Genomic DNA, 21,616 nt, shown 5'->3' on the forward strand with positions numbered 1-21,616 from the left:
CAGGTACCCTTAACAATGCAACAAAAGGAGAAAATAAAATAAACTCCCAACACAAAAACATTGAAGCGAGCCACTCTGTGTACATAAACACATCAATCATCATTTACGCACATATATATAAGGCACGAAGAGATATTACGCGCACACACTTGTAGCCGAAAGTTGCTACACATACACAACACGCATATGATTAAGAGAAACGCATAAACTACAAATACACATGTATATAGCTAAGTAGGAGATATGTACAGCAGCTCTAGCAGGCGAAACGTCTATACTGTAGTAGGAATATGCGAATGAAGCAGCAGAGAGTATAAAAGAGCGCAAGCTGAGTAGTCAAAAGATCAGATTGATTTAAGCACGCTATTGGTTGCGAAGTTAAGTGTTATTGTGAAGTACTTTCAAAGTAGTCTAATACTATTTTCACACACACGGCTTATTGAATAATAAAGGCAGTTTTCTACACTAAGACGCTTATTGAGCTCAATCTTCCATACAAGATTCGAATCTACAATTATTTCATTAGTGACTAATCGAATGCCTAATGAAATCAAAAGCCCAATGCAACTCTGTTGGGAGCGTCGGGTTTCTTAGTTTTTGATGTGTTCAGTGCTTAAAAATGTCATTTGCCAAAGTAAATGTCATTGTCTTTCATATAGTATTGTCATTTTATTCGCTTGACATTTCATCCTTCATACTAATTGAGCAGCTACTTATGTGTGAAAGCAAAAAACTTACGATTTCATTAAAAGGTGAAATGAGATCATTAAGTTTCTCTGTGAAAACAGTATAATAAAGACCATTTTTGCATTATTGAATAATGGAGTTATTTATTCAACAATTTAGCGATACGAACGTTAGTAGAAGGTGTAGAAAAAGCGGAGTTTACAATACTTTAAATCAATACGAATCAATACTAGGTGGTGGCAAAGAGAATTCAACCCATTCGCCGCACAGAAGAATTTCAAGTCAAAAGAAAATTTTCATTGATTTCGATTAACTGACATGTTGCAGTACAAGACGTCGTATGGAAAATTATCAAGAACAAGTAAGGAAGGCTAAGTTCGGGTGTAACCGAACATTACATACTCAGTTGAGAGCTGTGGAGACAAAGTAAGGGAAAATCACCATGTTGTAAAAAGAACCTAGGGTAACCCTGGAATGTGTTTGTATGACATGTGTATCAAATGGAAGGTAAAGAGTATTTTAAGAGGAAGTGGGCCATAGTTCTATAGATGGACGCCATTTAGGGATATCACCATTAAGGTGGACCAGACCCGACTCTAGAATTTGTTTGTACGATATGGGTATCAAATAAAATGTGTTAATGATAATTTTAAAAGGGAGTGGGCCTAAGTTCTATAGGTGGACGCCTTTTCGAGATATCGCCATAAAGGTGGACCAGGGGTGACTCTAGAATTTGTTTGTACGATATGAGTATCAAATGAAAGGTGTTAATGAGTATTTTAAGAGGGCGTGGGCCATAGTTCTATATGTGGACGCCTTTTCGAGATATCTCCATAAATATGGACCAGGGGTGACTCTAGAATTTGTTTGTACTATATGGGTATCAAATGAAAGTATTTTAAAAGGGAGTGGGCCTTAGTTCTATAGGTGGACGCCTTTTCGGAATATCGTTATAAAAGTGACTCTAGAATGCGTTTGTAAAATATGGGTATCAAATGAAAGGTGTTAATGAGTATTTTAAAAGGGCGTGGGCCTTAGTTCTATAGGTGGACGCCTTTTCGAGATATCGCCATAAAGGTGGAACAGGGGTGACTCTAGAATTTGTTTGTACGATATGGGTATCAAATGAAAGGTGTTAATGAGTATTTTAAAAGGGGGTGGGCCTTAGTTCTATAGGCGGACGCCTTTTCAAGATATCGCCATAAAGGTGGACCAGGGGTGACTCTAGAATTTGCTTGTACGATATGGGTATCAAATGAAAGGTGTTAATGAGTATTTTAAAAGGGAGTTGGCCTTAGTTATATAGGTGGATGCTTTTCGAGATATCGCCATAAAGGTGGGCCAGGGGTGACTCTAAAATTTTTTTGTACGATATAGGTATCAAATGAAAGGTGTTAATGAGTATTTTAAAAAGGAGTGGGCCTTAGTTCTATATGTGGACGCCTTTTCGAGATATCGCCATAAACGTGGACCAGGGGTGACTCTAGAATGTGTTTGTACGATATGGGTATCAAATTAAAGGTATTAATGAGGGTTTTAAAAGGGAGTGGCCCTTAGTTGTATATGTGAAGGCGTTTTCGAGACATCGAAAATGTGGACCAGGGTGATCCAGAACATCATCTGTCGGGTACCGCTAATTTATTTATATATGTAATACCACGAACAGTATTCCTTCCAAGATTCCAAGGGCTTTTGATTTCGCGCTGCAAAACCTTTTCATTTTCTTCTACTTAATATGGTAGGTGTCACACCCATTTTACCAAGTTTTTTTCTAAAGTTATATTTTGCGTCAATAGACCAATACAATTACCATGTTTCATCCCTTTTTTCGTATTTGGTATATAATTATGGCATTTTTTTCATTTTTCTTAATTTTCGATATCGAGAACGTGGGCGTGGTCATAGCCGGATTGCGGCCATTTTTTACACCAATACAAAGTGAGTTCAATTAAGTATGTGAACTGAGTTTAGTAAAGATATATTGATTTTTGCTCAAGTTATCGTGTTAACGGCCGAGCGGAAGGACAGACGGTGGACTGTGTATAAAAACTGGGCGTGGCTTCCACCGTTCGCTCATTTTCACAGAAAACAGTTACCGTCATAGAATCTATGCCCCTACCAAATTTAAGGATTGGTAAATTTTTGTTCGACTTATGGCATTAAAAGTATCCTAGACATATTAAATGAAAAAGGGCGGAGCCACGCCTTTTTTGAAATTTTCTTTTACTTTTGTATTTTGTTGCAACATTTCATTACTCGATTCGAATGTTGACATAATCTACTTATATACTGTAAAGATATTAACTTTTCTCCGATTTTGCTAATTTTTATTAAGCAGACATATATTAATAGGAGTAACGTTCCTGCCAAATTTCATCATGATATCTTCAACGACTGCCAAATTACAGCTTGCAAAACTTTTAAATTACCTTCTTTTAAAAGTAGGCGGTGCCATAAGTTCAACTCACCTACCAAGTTTCATCGCTTAATCCGTATTTCGTAATGAATTATCGCACTTTTTCGATTTTTCGAAATTTTCGATATCGAAAAAGTGGGCGTGGTTATAGTCCGATATCGTTCATTTTAAATAGCGATCTGAGATGAGTGCTCAGGAATCTACATACCAAATTTCATCAAGATACCTCAAAATTTACTCAAGTTATCGTGTTAACGGACAGACGGACGGACGGACGGACGGACATGGCTCAATCGAATTTTTTTTCAATACTGATGATTTTGATATATGGAAGTCTATATCTATCTCGATTCCTTTATACCTGTACAACCAACCGTTATGCAATCAAAGTTAATATACTCTGTGAGCTCTGCTCAACTGAGTATAAAAAGCAATCAGCTGATGGGATAACACCACCTGTAATGAATTCGCCTTGCATTAAATAATACAATATACATATGTACATATGTATGCATATTTTTACACACCATATCACAATAAAGGTAGGAAATATAGGGAATGTTATTTATCTTTGTTTGACGCAGCTCAAAATAATTATGGAATATCATTTTCATCGCCAATTTTGTAAATGCGAAAATAATAAATTTTTAACTTCTCAGTGCATACGTTAAACTCACTGAAAGCATTGAAAACACTGCAAAAAAGAAAAAATTTTCATAAAAAGTTAAATAAGTAAAAAATGGTAAAAAAAAACAAATTTTGGATGCAAAAAAATTTAAAACAAGAGATAAAAATGCGCATACATTGATATTCATACACACATTCATACATATGTAAGTACATACCCAGCAAAAACTGGCATTAGGGATTGTAAGCAATAAGGAATACTAGTTAAGGCCGCGGTACAATGACATCTTTCATATAGATGCGTTTAACACAAGCTTATGCATTCCAATAACATCGCCACAATCAACCAAGTTGTTGCGTTTGTAAATATGAAGGAACTTCAGACTTGGCAATTTAAGTTTATTACGCCTTGCCCATTCACACACAAAATTTCGCGAAGCACTGTTATAAACATTCTCCGTATACAACAAAAATACTTGCTTACATATTTTGTGTGTTATTCATTTTTTATGCTCAGTTGAGCAGAGCTCACAGAGTATATTAAGTTTGATTGGATAAAGGTTGGTTGTACATATATAAAGGAATCGAGATAGATATAGACTTTCAAAATAATCAGGATCGAAAAAAAAATTTGATTGAGCCATGTCCGTCCGTCCGTCCGTCCGTTAACAAGATAACTTGAGTAAATTTTGAGGTATCTTGATGAAATTTGGTATGTAGATTCCTGAGCACTCATCTCAGATCGCTATTTAAAATGAACGTTATCGGACTATAACCACGCCCACTTTTTCGATATCGAAAATTTCCAAAAACCGAAAAAGTGCGATAATTCATTACAAAAGACAGATAAAGCGACGAAAATTGGTAGATGAGTTGAACTTATGACGCAGAATAGAAAATTAGTAAAATTTTGGACAATGGGCGTGGCACCGCCTACTTTTAAAAGAAGGTAATTTAAAATTTTTCCAAGCTGTAATTTGGCAGTCGTTGAAGATATCATGATGCAATTTGGCAGGAACGTTACTCCTATTACTATATGTACGCTTAATAAAAATTAGCAAAATCGGAGAAGGACCACGCCCACTTAAAAAAAATATTTTTAAGTAAAATTTTAACAAAAAATGTAATATCTTTACAGTATATAAGTAAATTATGTCAACATTCAACTCCAGTAATGATATGGTGCAACAAAATACAAAAATTAAAGAAAATTTCAAAATGGGTGTGGCTCCGCCCTTTTTCATTTAATTTGTCTAAGATACTTTTAACGCCTTAAGTCGAACAAAAATTAACCATTCCTTTTGAAATTTGGTAGGGGTATAGATTTTAGGACGATAACTTTTTTTTGTGAAAAAGGGTGAAATCGGTTGAAGCCACGCCCAGATTTTATACACAGTCGACCGTCTGTCCTTCCGCTCGGCCGTTAACACGATAACTTGAGCAAAAATCGACATATCTTTACTAAACTCAGTTCACATACTTATCTGAACTCACTTTATCTTGGTATGAAATATGGCCGAAATCCGACTATGACCACGCCCACTTTTTCGATATCGAAAATTACGAAAAATGAAAAAAATTCCATAATTCTATACCAAATACGAAAAAATGGATGAAACATGGTAAGGTAATTGGATTGTTTTATTGACGCGAAATATAACTTTAGAAAAAACGTTGTAAAATGATTGTGACACCTACCATATTAAGTAGAAGAAAATGAAAATGTTCTGCAGGGCGAAATAAAAAACCCTTAAAATCTTGGCAGGTATGACATATATAAATAAATTAGCGGTATCCAACAGATGATGTTCTGGGTCACCCTGGTCCACATTTTGGTCGATATCTGGAAAACGCCTTCACATATACAACTACCACCACTCCCTTTTAAAACTCTCATTAATACCTTTAATTTGATACCCATATCGTACAAACTCATTCTAGAGTCACCCCAGGTCCACCTTTATGGCGATATCTCTAAAAGGCGTCCACCTATAGAACTAAGCCCCACGCCCTTTTAAAATACTCATTAACACCTTTCATTTGATACCCATATTGCACAAACAAATTCTAGGGTCACCCCTGGTCCACCTTTATGGCGATATCTCGAAAGGGCGAACACCTATAAAACGAAGGCCCACTCCCTTTTAAAAATACTCATTAACACCTTTCATTTGATACCCATATCGTACAAACAAAGTCTAGAGTCACCCCTGGTCCACCTTTATTGCGATACCTCGAAAAGGCGTCAACCTATAGAACTAAGGCCCACTCCCTTTTAAAATACTCATTAACTCCTTTCGTTTGATACCAATATTGCACAAACGAATTCTAGAGTCACCCCTGGCCCACCTTTATGGCGATATCTCGAAACGGCGTCCACCTATGGAACTAAGGATTACTCCCTTTTAAAATACCCATTAACACCTTTCTTTTGATACCCATATTGTACAAACAAATTCTAGGGTCACCCCTGGTCCACCTTTATGGCGATATCACAAAATGCGACCACTTATAAAACAACCACCACTCCCTTTTAAAACCCTCATTAATACCTTTAATTTGATACCCATATCTACAAACACATTCTAGAGTCACCCCTGGTCCACCTTTATGGCGATATTTCGAAACGGCGTCCACCTATAGAACTAAGGCCCACTCCGTTTTAAAGTACTCATTAACACCTTTCGTTTGATGCTCATATTGTACAAATTCTAGGGTCACCCCTGGTCCACCTTTATGGCGATATCTTGAAACGGCGTCCACCTATGGAACTAAGGATTACTCCCTTTTAAAATACTCATTAACACCTTTCTTTTGATACCCATATTGTACAAACAAATTCTAGGGTCACCCCTGGTCCACCTTTATGGCGATATCTCGAAATGGCGTCCACCTGTGGAACTAAGGATTACTCCCTTTTAAAATACTCATTAACACTTTTCATTTGATATCCATATCGTACAAACGCATTCTAGAGTCACCCCTGGTCCACCTTTATGGCGATATCTCGAAAAGGCGACCACATATACAACAACCACCACTCCCTTTTAAAACACTCATTAATACCTTTAATTTGATACCCATATCGTACAAACACATTCTAAAATCACCCCTGGTCCACCTTTATGGCGATATTTCGAAACGGCATCCACCTATAGAACTAAGACCCACTCCCTTTTAAAATACTCATTAACACCATTCGTTTGATGCCCATATTGTACAAACAAATTCTAGGATCACCCCTGGTCCACCTTTGTGGCGATATCTCGAAACGGCGTCCACCTATGGAACTAAGGATTACTCCCTTTTAAAATACTCATTAACACCTTTCATTTGATACCCATATCGTACAAAGGCATTCTAGAGTCAACCCTGATCCACCTTTATGGCTATATCCCTAAATGGCGCCCACGTATAGAACTATGACCCACTCCCTCATAAAATACTCTTTAATGCATTTCATTTGATACACATGTCATACAAACACATTCCAGGGTTTCCCTTGGTTCATTTTCCTATATGGTTATTTTCCCTTATGTTGTCTCCATAGCTCTCAACTGAGTATGTACTGTTCGGTTACACCCGAACTTAACCTTCCTTACTTGTTATATTGCAGTTTTTAATTGCGAAAAATGTTAGAAAATGTACCAACCAGTGGGAAAAATAATTTCACTTGCAAAGTGTGCCAACACCCTTAGCCAAAGCAAATGTCAAATTCTTTTTCTTATGATTTGCTTGGAACAAAATTTGGGAGTTGGCTACTTTTCAATATCAGATGGCGCCAGTGTTGTTCATTCTACCGTTCTCCATAAAAATACTTGCAATCTATTCATAATGCAAAAGCTTGTGTTAAACTATATGAAAAACTGCTTATGTGTCTGAGCTATTACACCTGATAGACCTAGATTAGACCTAGAACAAGATAAATATAGTACATTATACAACTTACAATAACACTTTATTTTACGCTGGTTTACGTTTTATCCCTAAGTTAAAAAAAATTTAAAAATAAATGTTGCCTTAACTAAGTCCATAGATATTTGTAATATTTTTAAACAAACTGGATTTTATTTTTATTTGAAAAATTAGAATGCCGATAAAACCAGTTTCAGTAAGTAAATTTACGTTTTGTCAGCACCGATGGCCATCGCACATAGGTAGATTCTATACATTTAGGCGGCCATAATTGAATTTCTGAAAGTTGCCACAATTACAGAAAAAAATTACTCCCACAGCTTAAGAATAGACAGGGGAACAATAATTCTACCCCTTCCCAGCCATCGCATACCTGGCATTAGCTGTCAAGTAATCGGAATTTAGCTGAAACGCGTTTTAAGTTTTTTGTTTAACCTATGTGAAATCGCATGTTTTAACGTGAATATTTTAAGTTTTAAGACAATTGAATTGAGTAACTGTGATGGATTCTGATATTTCAGGTAAATACTAACATTATTAATGGTGCTTGTGATTTTTAAAAGTTATAAATTGATAAAGAACATGTTTTATTTAAGATGTTAAAAAAAATTTAATTTTTTTTATTTTTGGTGTTCAAAACCAGTTTTGTTATGTTTCCAAGTCCGTCCAAGTGAAAATTAGTTTTGAGCATGGTATTTGGAACAATCAGCTTGCCAACTGCATTAAATTTAGCTGTAGATGCTTGCAGATAGGGGGTTAGATAGAGGGTTTGATACACCCTTCTTGCTGTACAACATGAAAAATAGCCTCACTGCGCAGGTATTTTTTTGTGTTACACAGTGTAATATCTATTCTAATCTAACCGATTAGTTACACAAATTATTATAATTCTTCATAAAACCAATTAAAAATTTACCCTAGATTAAGACAGAACTAATTATTACACTTCTTGCTGTACAACAAGGAAAATAGCCTCACTGGGCACGTATTTTTTAGTGTTACACAGTGTAAATCAATTTTTTTTATATAACCGATTAATTACACATATTATTATAATTTTTCATTTATTAAACAGATTTAAGAAGATATAGGCAATAAAATATTTTTGGCCGCCTAAAACTTGAAAATCTACCTATGTGAATCGCAGCCAGTGCGCCAGAACTGTTAAGGTTATATGTATTTTATATTTCTCCAACAAAAAATAATAATAATATTAATAAAAATAATAATAATACTTTTGTCTTTTCAAAGAACCAATTAAAGGTATAAATTCTACATTTCTCGCTACCTGAGCAGTTCGTTTTCAAGTTCTGGTACACTGCGTTTTTATCTTTCCTACACACTAGCGGGAGCTACGCCCAGCTGTCGGCATCTGGTAAATGAGTTTTTGAAGAGAATATTTCCATGGCTAATATACACTTTCTGGGTTGGTCGAACCACTGCCGAGGAGTAACTTCGTTAAAAAAACTTGGAAAAAATATTTTGAATGTAACTTTTCCCGTAACTTAAACACGGGAACCGAAAATGAATTTTCGATGATAAATTACCGACTTAGGTAAATGTTTTGATATACATATGTGTAGTATATGAATATGGCGGCCGCCGTGGTGTGGTGATTTCGTGCTTCGCCTCCCACACCGAAGATCCTGGCTTCAATTCCCAGGCAAATCAACACAATAAATTTAGAAACATTTTTTTAATGAGAAAGATTTTATAAGCGTTGTCGGCACTCGGTAGTGAATCGGCATGTATTTCTACCACGAAAAGATTTTCAGTGAAAACTCATCTACCTTGCAGATGTCCTTTGGAGTCGGCATAAAACATTTAGGTCACGTCCGGCTAATTTGTAGGAAAAATTAAAAGGAGCACGATGCAGTAAGCCTTATTTTATTTGGCCCGTAAGCCGTATAATTAGGTTGAAGTATTCTACATAACGACTTATAAACCTTATATAAGCTTATTTTATATGGGCTATAAGTCTTATACATAAAGTTATCTTTCAGGCTCGGCCTAAAATCTCTTCGGAGGTTATCACGCTTTACATTTATTTTTATTCCTGATGATATAGGTACAGAAAAATAAGGAGTATTATAAGGAACACGCCATACAACTAGTATTTCTTATAGAACTAAGGCCTGAGGACCTAAGCCGTTTAGCCACATGAAAAAAGCCTTATATAAGGCTAAAATATTTCGGTGGTTACCTCTTATATATATCGTAATGCATACAATACAAAATATAAGCACGTATGTATGACCTTCACCTATAAAACGCCATGTTGCCGGCCGGCCGGCCAACCCCGCCAGACACGCCTCAAAACAAAGAGAATACTGAACTTTGAACGTTAAGCGGCAAAAAGCCGGCATCCATTGTATTCATGTATGGGATGTATGAACTTATGTATGTATGTATACATATATAAGATATCTGCTCCATGCACGATACTGCAGCAGCAAACTCATTTCGATGCAGAAACGTCATACATAGCAGCTCGACAGTCAACGCATCAGCGCCTCGCACCATTCACCACCGATCATTGATTATCCCACGCTGGGGTTAATTGAATTGCGTTTCTGTGTAGGTTGATTTATGACGATTTTTTTGCGTGTTTGTATGGGTCCAATGGTAGAAATTTTGATTTCAATGATTAATAAAGCAATATAAATCTACTACTTTTTGCTCAATATCAAATCAAATGAGATTATTAAGGGAACATTGAATTTAGTGTTGCGGCTACTTAGATATCCCAGAGTCGATCAGATATATCGAGCAAAATTACCCCAGTGAGTTAAGGGGCTAAGAGTATACCCCCCGTCATAAGTAATCTTGCGAGTTAGTCTAAATTCTCTGGCGTGGAGTCCACAGAATATGAAAGTGTCATAGACCATGATATGGGTTGCATTTAATGGACTTTTCGAAAACTATGCTTGTCTGGATAAAAAAGGACGTGTAAAGGTTTTCGCTCGACGTTTCCACTGACCATTAAGCCGGTTTCACCTATTGATGGTGAATTAACAGCAACCGGATAAATAATAATAATAATTCATTCATATAGTAACCAGGGATGGGCATCAAAATCCCATAACAGCAGTACAATGAAACCAGCTCTTTCGAGAAGTTGCACCGTAAATAAGTTGCTGTTTGGGCGTTAGTTCAACATTGCAAAACTCAACAACTGAGTTTCGATATATAAATTAACCTTAACGTAATTGCAGTTCAGCGGAGAGCTTGTCGAAACGACCTGGCCAGCTGACACGAGTGAGCCCATCTGCGCTAGCAGACAATGAAAGTTTCCTAGTGCCCATTCAAGTAAATAGGTACATGTCATACCTATTTATCCTGAAATACTCCAAGGATATGTAGTGTGAGGTCAGGTCTTCAAAAGCCACTCGCACGTAGCATTATTATACCTTTCATGAACATGAAATGGTATATTAACTTTGGTCCGATGTTTGTAACGTTGAGAGATATAGAAGATAGACTCACCATTAAGTATACCGAATTGATCAGGGCGACGAACTGAGTTGATAATCAATTTGATCGGAGCTATATATAGTTATATCCCATACAACCGATCGTTCAGATCGAAAGATTTTTGGCAATTTCTCCCTTAATTTCCAATTTAAAACGTTAAACTTGGTGATATTTATTCTAATATATCATAGATTTCATGAAAAAATCATTTCGATCGGAGCTATATATAATATATATCTCATACAACCGATCGTTCAGATAGAAAGATTTTTAGCCATTTCTCCCTTAATTTTCAATATAAAAAAGTTAAACTTGGTTATATTTATTCTAATATATCATAGATTTCCTGAAAAAATCATTTCGATCGGAGCTATATATAATATATATCTCATACAACCGATCGTTCAGATAGAAAGATTTTTGGCAATTCCTCCCTTAATTTCCAATATAAAAATTTTAAAATTGGTGATATTTATTCTAATATATCATAGATTTCATGAAAAAATCATTTCGATCGGAGCTATATATAATATATATCTCATACAACCGATCGTTCAGATAGAAAGATTTTTGGCAATTCCTCCCATAATTTCCAATATAAAAACTTTAAAATTGGTGATATTTATTCTAATATATCATAGATTTCATGAAAAAATCATTTCGATCGGCGCTATATATAATATATATCCCATACAACCGATCGTCAGATAAGGGGGTTTTTTGCCATTTTTTTATATTTATCTTAAAATCGTTTAGGTATGTACATCTGTTCACTATATATTTCTTATCTTATACATCCGATTATTTGGAGATTACGAACGGGATAAGATTATTGTTCAGCCCCATTCATGAAAGGTATGAAGTCTTCGGCACAGCCGAAGACAGTCCCGTCCTTACTTGTTTTTGTTTTGTTAATTTTCCGACAGGATGGATATTGGATGGTATATTGGAACGATTTCCCATCATCTGTCACACTTGGTGGGGGAGTAAAATAGCTTTCGCTATTATGCCACTTCAGTGCCATTTTGAATTCTGTACGAGGCTTTACAAGAACTATAAAAATTTCTGCAATAAAGAAACCAAATACAAAAAAAAATATACCCACCAAATCTTCTACCGCCAGTTAGCGAAAAACCTTCCCAATACTTTGTCGAAATAATTAAACCAATTGTATATTTTTGTTGTGCTTTTGTTTAGTTTTAACTTCAAAAAATTCCAGTTTTATTTACATCATTTTTTTTTTTGCATTTTTTCACAAACAATTTTTTAAATCCTTTTGCTTTTCGCCTACAATTAAGTAATATATTTTGTACATACAACTAGATTTCAAATTTGTTTGATTAAAAAAAATTAAAAGCGCTATAATAGCTACTAATTCTAGTATATATGTATAAACAAGTACAAAAGAAAGTTACTATTAATTTTTTTAAATAAAAATTTTAAAAATAAAATAAAAGTATGCATGTAAGGTAGATATCGTAAATATGTATAGCAATATAGTTAACTAATATGTATTTATGCATATATGCAATTATAATATTAATAAATAATATTTAAATAGTAGTAATAAAAATAATAATAAAACACGCCAAGTGAATGATTTACCATAAAAAAGTAGCATTTATTATTGTGTATATAGCAATATTTGGGGGAAAAACACTAAATGTAAAATTAAATTTTTAAAGTCCATTGTAGATATACCACAAACTGAGCGAGTTTTGAACACAAATAATTTTGTTTTGTTATGTTTTTTTTTTTTTTTGAATGCTGCGAGCGAGCTATACGAAATATAAGGCGTTTGATAATTCAACAAAAATTCAGTGATCTTAAATAAATACAAAATGGAAGAAAAATTTAAATTAATTGGGGAGTGCTCATGGAGAAGTGTCTAGTTGCAGGGCGGCATAAATTTATATAAAAAATAATAATTGGGAAAAAAATGTTTGGTAAAAAAAATTCAAAAAAGAAAAAAAATTTTAATAAAAATTTAAAAAAGACAAAAAACATTAAAAAAAATTATTTGAAACAAATCACTAGACAGCAAGACCAAAGCAAGAATAGATGTTAATTTCCAAAAAATTTAATTTAAAAAAAGTTATTTTAAGAAATGTAAAAAAATAATAATTAGAAACAAATTGTAACACTATTTGAGGTGCAAAAAAATTTAAATGTGGTAATATTGATAGAATTTTATAAAAAAAAAAGTGCTTAGCTAACTTTTTGGTTTTTTTAAGCACGAGAAACTAAAAGAAAAGAATTAAAAAAAAGCCTATTGATTAAGGATTCCTTAAAAAAAATATTTACATATAAAAACCAAAATTAAAAAAAAAACTACAAAAAAATTTTATATTTTAAACACTTCAAACATTTTAAATTTTCTTGCAGCAAGGAAAATCAATAAAAAAATCTATAAAAACTAAAAAATAACTTCAACTTTTTTGCAGCAAAAAAAAATTGAAAAATAAAATAATTTTTTTTTTTTGCAACAAAAAATTAAAAATATGCCAAAACAAATTTATTGTCAATTGTTGATTTTTTTTATATTAATTATTTATTATTTTTTTTTATATTAAATTTTCGTTTTTAATTACAAATGTATAATTTTTAAATGTATTCGTTTCTGTTTTATTTGTCTACGCAGTTTTACTTTTACTTTGTCTTAATTTTCAGCAGAAAAGTTAAAAAAAGGAAATGCAAGGAATATTCAGATAAAAAAAAATGCTTGTAGTATTTATTTTAAATTCACAGTTCAACTTTTAGGTGTTTTGTTTTATTGTATAAACATACTACTTTCGTGTATGTAATAAATTTACATATTGTAATTTCGAAAAAAAATTCACTAGCGTTGCAACTTGAAATTTTTTCAAGTTTAAAAACAACTTATTTTTTATTATTTTTTTCGTTTCTTTTTTGTAATTAAATTTTACTTTTTTTTCGAGTGCATTATAAATATGTACATAATGTATTTTTTGTTTGCTGTTTTTGTAGTGTAAAAAAAAATAAAATAAAAAATAAACTAAACTTTTCAGTTGTGTAAAAAAATGTGAAAAGTTTATGCGAGGATTTCAGATTTTGGTTGCTCTCCCTATTGAGTTATTTATATTTTATTTTTTGTTGTTATAAAATTAACGAAATTCATTTTTAAGTGTTTTTAGCCGTTTCTTCTGTGTATTTTGAACTATGGATTTATTTTCGCTTGTTTTTGTGACTAACTATTATTTTTATTGTTAAAAAATGCAATGCTTTAATTTTTCTTTTTTAATTTTTTAGCTAACAGTTGACTAACGGTTGTATGTATGATGTATGTATGTAGGTATATATGAGAGACTTTTGGTAAAATTTTATTTTTGAGTGAGTTGATTGAAAATTATACATACATACATATTTGAAATATTAAATATAAATAATCAAAAAAAAATGTAATATATGAATATAGTTCAGTTATAAAAGCACTAACAAACAAATTTGGCAAAATATGTTTTGAAAGGAGCGCTGCTATTTTATTAATCGCGTGAGATGACTAACCAATTGCATAACTAATAGCAATATATAAAAAATGAATCATACAAATAATCGACTACTTTGATTAGTAAAAAATTATATTAATCAAACTGAACATTAAGTGTTTTCAAAATGTTTAATAAAAAACGGCGCCTAATCATTACATTTTATTAAAACTCAATCCTGATTATTCCAATATTTCGATTAATCAAAAAATAGATTTTATTCAACCAAGTCAGTAACTGAAGCTAAAATTAATCAAAATGTTTACCAATCAATTATTGATTTTTGCTTTTAGTTATTTTTTTATTTTTTATTTTTAATCAACGCAAAAAGAAAATTCCTATTTTGCTTACTTTAGTAGAAAAATATATATGTATGTAGGTGTGTATATTGTTTTTTGTTTACAATAAATTTCCTACCTTTGTTAGAGCTTTTTTTGTATTGGCAATGCATTTGTGCATATAAACTAGTTTTGAATGTGTGTGTTCGGTGTATAATTTTTTTATTATTTACATATAATAGCTATTTCTAAGTCTGTATAAATTGGTTTGTATATAAAAAGGGTATTCTGCTTGTTGTACCGGAAGTTGCTGTTGTTGTTTTTTTTTCTGTTTTTTAAATTGCATTAAAATTGCTCGACATTTCGAAATTCATTGCATGAGATTTCTTTATTTGCTTTAATTTTATGTTTTTTGTTTAATTCATTTTGGCGTGTTATTTACATTTGTGTGTATGTATGTATGTATAAACTATTAGTTGCATATATCATATTTATTAAAATACCTTATAAACATTTATTTAGCACAAGCAATAAATATAATTATTGCATTTATTAGCTGTTATGATTTTATTTTTTATCCATACATGCGTTTTAAATATTTATTTGTTATTTTAATTTTGACTTTAAACTTTTTTTAATTTTATTGATTTTTATAGGTGTTAAGTATTGCAATCAGTGCGACTAAGTCTTTGGCAGTCGCTTACAATTAGCAGCAGTCGTTTTCAATTTTATGACTTAAGATTGCAATTAGCAGATATTAAGACTGGGAAGAGACTTGTGCATTCATAATTGAGTAAGCATATTCAACAATAATAACAATTACAACTAAGCCAATTTGAAGTTGCAGTCTTTTTTAACTGGTTAGTCAAATTTATCAATGAGCATATTTGAAAACATGAAACTGAAAGCAGACATAAAATCAGTAGACAAATTGGCAGTCATAACTTACAAACCATGTGAAGTCTAATCTGTTAATGCTAGTAATGACTAGCAAAATTGATTTAGTCCTTCTGACTGCAATGAAATAAATGCGTCAGTTAGCCAAATTATGGTTCGAAAAATTGAAATATACCTACCACTCGCCGCTAAATACCGAAAAATTCAGAAAATTTCTGAAACAAAATTATTTAAATCTTTAAAATGCCTTGTACTATTCAATAACATTAAGGAAACTCAAACTGCGATACAAATACAAGTTGTAATAAAATTATATGCTATAATATGTTTTTTTTTATAATCTTCATAGCACTGCTTCGAGTCACATAATTGTTTTTTATCCAACTGCTGCTCTCTGCGCGCTTCCCTTTATTTTTATAATTGCATGTACAAAGGCATATATGTATACATGTATGTGTGTATGCATATATACGCTGTTTACATACATACATACATACATAGGTACCAAAATATGTGTGAATATGAATTTGTTATATATTAAACATAGTAAAATATGTTGCAAATCTATATATGTTTATGTATACATACACATGTTAATATAATGTAACTGTTTTTTAATATATATAATGTATTATATATACCTACATAAGTGTAGTGTTATTAGTAAAAATTACATCGACAGTTAAACAGTTGAGTACAAGTAACTAATTGATTAATTAAACAACCAATTACTTTAGAAGAGTTTTAAAGCGATAATGAATTCTTCAAACCATAAACAAAATTAATTTTAATACATAACCAAACAATGAATGCAAAAGTCTTAATTTGCAAAAGAATAACACGCAATCAATCAATCACCTGTCTCAACTTGTAAATTATTAATTATGATTTAATTAATATATAAATTTATAAATATATACAGTTTATTATATAATATGCAATATAGTATTTATGTACGTACGTAGGTCAATTTTTAATTCATATTTATGTAATAACCGTTATATATGTTATATAATAGTAAGCATACACATATGTGTGTAAAAGTGAGAGCTCTCTGAATCTGGCATAGATAACTCCAATCATACTCATTATCCAACTAGCTTAAAGAATCCTTAAGAAGTTTCAATTATACCACTTTCAAATAAGCTGCTCATTTATATATATAATAAAAAAAAAGCTTATACATATATGTATATGCCCGTAAGATCTTGGTAACTACGTTAAAAATTTAGGCATATAATAAACTTTAAGAAAATAAAAGTAACTTACTTTTAGGCAAATAATTCAAAAACACCTTTTACTTAAAATTATTATGTACATAACTATACATATATATATATGTGTATACACTACACAACTACAAATAATAATAAATATATATGTATAATAATAGTAAAAGCAAGTTTCAGTAACTGTTACATATTTATTGGTGGGTGTGTCAAAACAGTAAAAGGAAAAGTTAGAAAAAAATCACCAAATCGCTTTCCAAAAAAAAACATAAATTAAAAATTTTTATTTTTAAACTTCTTTTCTCGTAAAAAAAGTAGCTATTTAAAACACTCTATACTTATTTAATCCTTTTTGTGTGAAATTGCTATATTTTTTTGTATGTATGTTCTAAGCAATGTTCTAGTTTGTATGTAGTGAAATTTTTCTAATTGTAGAATTGCGATTCACAAAAAAATGCTAAACAAACTGTTTATTAAAGCACTTCAATGCGAAAAAAGAAAATTTATAATTTTTTTTTTAAGATTATAAAAGAAAATTAAGCAAAATAAACTTAAAAAAAATTTGAAATTTTTTCTTTTTCCAAAAAAAAGTTTTTCACTTCAAATTTCTATCCTATGCATTTTACTCTGTTTTAACTCTTAAATTTTCGAAAACAAAATTTTTTTATTCTAACGAACATTTAAAATTAAAATTTATTAGTTTTTGAATGAAAATTGTAATGAAAAAACTGAATTTCGAGTTTTAACTTCAACTTTCTTTGAGAAATAATTAAATTTGTTGTTTTGTTATTGCAATTTACATTTATATTTTCTAGAAAATTTCGAACCTTCTTTAAATTTTTGTTGTGAAATCTTTTCAAAATTAACAACGCTTTTCTAACTTGCAGGAAAATTTTAATTTCAGGAAAAATTTAATTTACATTTGATTTTAATTCAATTGTGTTTAATTTAAAATTTCAAGTTTTTAATAAATATAAAAAAAATTTCAAATTTTTTTTAAAGAAAATTTGAAAATACAAAACATACACTTAATAAATTTTTGTAACTCCATACAGACTTCGTGCATTTTCTTTATGTAAATTTTTCATTTGCTTTTAATTCCAAATGAATTTAAAAGAACAAATTGAAAAATGTAGATGCTGAATTTTCAATCTTTGAAAAAAAAAAAGATATTTTCGTAAACTCGAGGTTTCAAAGTATTTTAAATATAGATAATTTTGAAAATACATTATTTTTATAATTTTGAAAATTTTTTCTTAAAATTCGTGAAACTTTTTGTTTTAAATCATCTTCTTTCACATATTCTCAAATTTATTGACGCTACTACTTTCAATTGTAAAAACATAATGAAATGAAATTTATTGCAAACAAAAGTTTATTTATTAAAAAAATATATATATATTTTTGGCTTGCAAAAATTGAAAATTTTTGCTCAATAAGAAGCGCTAGTTTTTACCACCAACACTTCATAATTATAGCACAAAAAAAAAATTAGTACGTCTGGTCACAGCAACGTCGTTGATCAATGCAAGCCAACGCCGCTGCCCCGTATTTGACGCCGTTAGATTCGTTCTTTTATATAGGTTAAGTTGTTTTATGTACGCTTTGTTGTTGTAGTTGTTGCCGTTCTTGTTGTTGTTATATTTTGTTATAAGCTGCTGCGCTCATCATCAAACGCTATCTACTTTATTTAGCTTTATTAAAATACATGCATGAGTTTTTGTTGTTTTTTTTTTTCTCTTTATTATTTTTATTTATTTTGCTTCAAAGTCGCATTCGTTGCAATTTTTTGTCTCTTAGTTATTAATTTTTATAAAATAAATCCAAGCGGTTTTGTTGACACGCTTTTTTATTTGAGTTTATAATAATTTTTCTTTGCGTTTTCTTGTTATGTCCAATTTATAATTTGTTGAGTTCTTTCTCGTACAATTTTTAAGTTCATGTCATTATATATTTTGTTTTTGTTTGGTTGTTCTTCCTTTTTTAATTAAACTTTAAGTTATTTATTTTTATTTGTTTTGGTAAAGAAAAATGATATCACAAAAAAATTTTTTAAACTACAAATTTATGTATGTATTTAAATAGTAATTTTAATAAAAAAAAACTGTATATACATATTTTATATAAAAAAAATAAGAAACCTATACGCCTTAGGCATTAGAAGTAGCGCAAGGAAGGGGAGACCGTTTTAAATTAACCAAAGACAAAATGCTTTTGAACCAAAGTTCCCCGCTAAAAGAAATTCAACAGACACAGAAGTTTTTTTCTGTTTGTATCTTGCAATCAACGATAAGCCTTTGGTAGACATCGCCCCACATCTAAGCGCTTTGTTTTTCAATTCTTGTTTTTTTTTTGCAAATTTATCTTAACAAGTTTAGAAATTTGAATTTGAATTTATATGTCTATGTATGTACGTATGTTCATGTACAGGAAAACTTTTTATCATATTCAACATTTATATTATTATTCTTTCCTCTACTCCTTAACTGTTATTTTCTTTACTTGTTTCCCCCTTGTAATGTTTTTAAAAGGTTGAACTTATCGTCTAAGTTTTAACAAAATCAATTAATAGTGAATATTTTTTATAGCAACTTTTTAGTACTACATATTTAAAGTTAAAAAGATTTATGTATTTTATAACATAGTATTTTAAAATTTTTACACAAAAAAAACTTTCTTCTACTACACTATCAAGCTGGGAACACGCTATACCTTCGCAAAGAACTTTCACAAATTACGTCTAACTGTGGACGAGGCTTTAGAACAGTTGTGAAATTATTTTTTTACAAATAGAGCTTTTTTACAAATTATCACGCACAGTGACGTATTTACCAAACAAAAACCATGATTATGTACGATCTTTGAAATCAATCGTTGAACGCAACATCCACTGCAGTTCTGCATTTCATTTCTCATTAAATTCCAGCTCTATATGCGCCTCTCTTTATCTCCCATTCCTCTTCAATAGTACTGCAGCAAATATCACTGCCATTCTCATCCTCATCACAATCAATATCATCACTGCATTCAACTAACCACCCGACGCCGAGACACGATCGCCCGCCGCTCAATCTCAGCTATCAATCTCTCATTAAACTACGTAAACGCGCCAAATGTTCTTGCCGCTTACGCATTTGCTCCCTCAGCACCTCTTTCGTATCGCATAATTGTTGATTTTCACGCGTTAACGCTTCACACAATTTTGCCGCCTCACGTAATATATTTACTTTGGGTGCACGCTCTTTATCTTTTATGCTTGGTATTTGTTTCTTCAACTCTTCGAAGAGATTTTTCAAACCAATACGTCGCTGCCGTTCCATATCATTATGTAAATTACGTTTCTCAATTGTATCGGCAGTTTCATCGAGACTAAAATGACGTCGTATAGCGGTAGCGCTACCATTAGTGGGTGTTATAGAGCCACTTGAGCTATGTTTTGATGATGCTGATGAACTGCCAGTTGATTTTTTACCACGATGTTTTTTACTAGGTGGTAATGTATAATCAAAATCACAACTAAAATCGGCAGAAATTGTAACACCGCCGCCGCCACCCCCACCTCCATTCATTGTTAGACGTTTACGTGATTTATCAATCATACCGTTAGTGGTGATCACTTGACTATCGCCGTTAGGTAATATATTAATTTGCTGTTGTATATATTTATTTGTACAGGTGGTGGACGTGTTGCTGCTGTGTTGATAGGGTGTTGTTGATGGTGAGGGATAGCGTGAGGTAGATACTGATTTAACCGGACTACTGCTAGCGGGCGTATAGGGTAGAGTGTAGGAACCGCGTCGACGTGGTGGTATGGTGCGTATGCCATTGGGATTTTTGACGATGCGCGCTGTTGAAAACCGATAACCAACTTTATGTTCTATAGCGCGACGATCACGATCTGAAGGATTGGTGGGCAGTTTCTTATCACTCACAGATACAACATCGATTTCCTCATCTGCAAAGAAAAAAAATAAAATATGGCATAAGATTTGCGTGCTTTAACAAGATTGAGAAAATATATTGATAAATAAGATATTTTCTTTAAAAATACATGTGTAAAACGTTTTAAAACGCTTATATAAAATTTTTATTCAGAGAATAGAGAAAACAAAATTAAATTTTTCTTTTCTAATAATTTTATTTTGAAAACGCAACTATTAACAAATATACCTATATAATACAACAGTTGTCGCTTTGTCCATAATGATTTCATAAATTAAATTGTTTTACTTTTAACTCTCTACAGTTTATTTTAAATCTTATATTATATAAATCTAGACAAAACAAGTAAGGAAGGCTAAGTTCGGGTGTAACCGAACATTACATACTCAGCTGAGAGCTTTTGAGACAAAATAAGGGAAAATCACCATGTAGGAAAATTAACCTAGGGTAACCCTGGAATGTTTTTGTATGTCATGGGTATCAAATGGAAGGTATTAAAGAGTATTTTAAAAGGGAGCGGGCCATAGTTATATAGGTGGACGCCATTTCGTGATATCGCCATAAAGGTGGACCGGGAGTGACTCTATAATGTGTTTGTACGATATGGGTATCAAATGAAAGGTGTTAATGAGCATTTTAAAAGGG

General features: G+C 31.6%; 1 protein-coding gene across 4 annotated transcripts in view; it reads right to left on the bottom strand.

The window, feature by feature from the left end:
• Positions 1–12,851: 12,851 nt before the first annotated feature.
• Positions 12,852–21,616, bottom strand: part of Myc — a 148,186-nt gene continuing 139,421 nt past the window's right edge. For all 4 annotated transcript variants that reach the window (XM_067785733.1, XM_067785736.1, XM_067785734.1 and 1 more), the window contains one exon: positions 12,852–20,984. In XM_067785733.1, coding sequence (XP_067641834.1) covers positions 20,110–20,984 — 875 coding nt within the window. In that variant the 3' untranslated portion in view covers positions 12,852–20,109. The remainder of the gene's footprint in view (positions 20,985–21,616) is intronic.

This window comes from Eurosta solidaginis, chromosome 4, assembly GCF_040869045.1.
Source record: "Eurosta solidaginis isolate ZX-2024a chromosome 4, ASM4086904v1, whole genome shotgun sequence".
NCBI classification, from domain to species: Eukaryota; Metazoa; Arthropoda; class Insecta; order Diptera; family Tephritidae; genus Eurosta; species Eurosta solidaginis.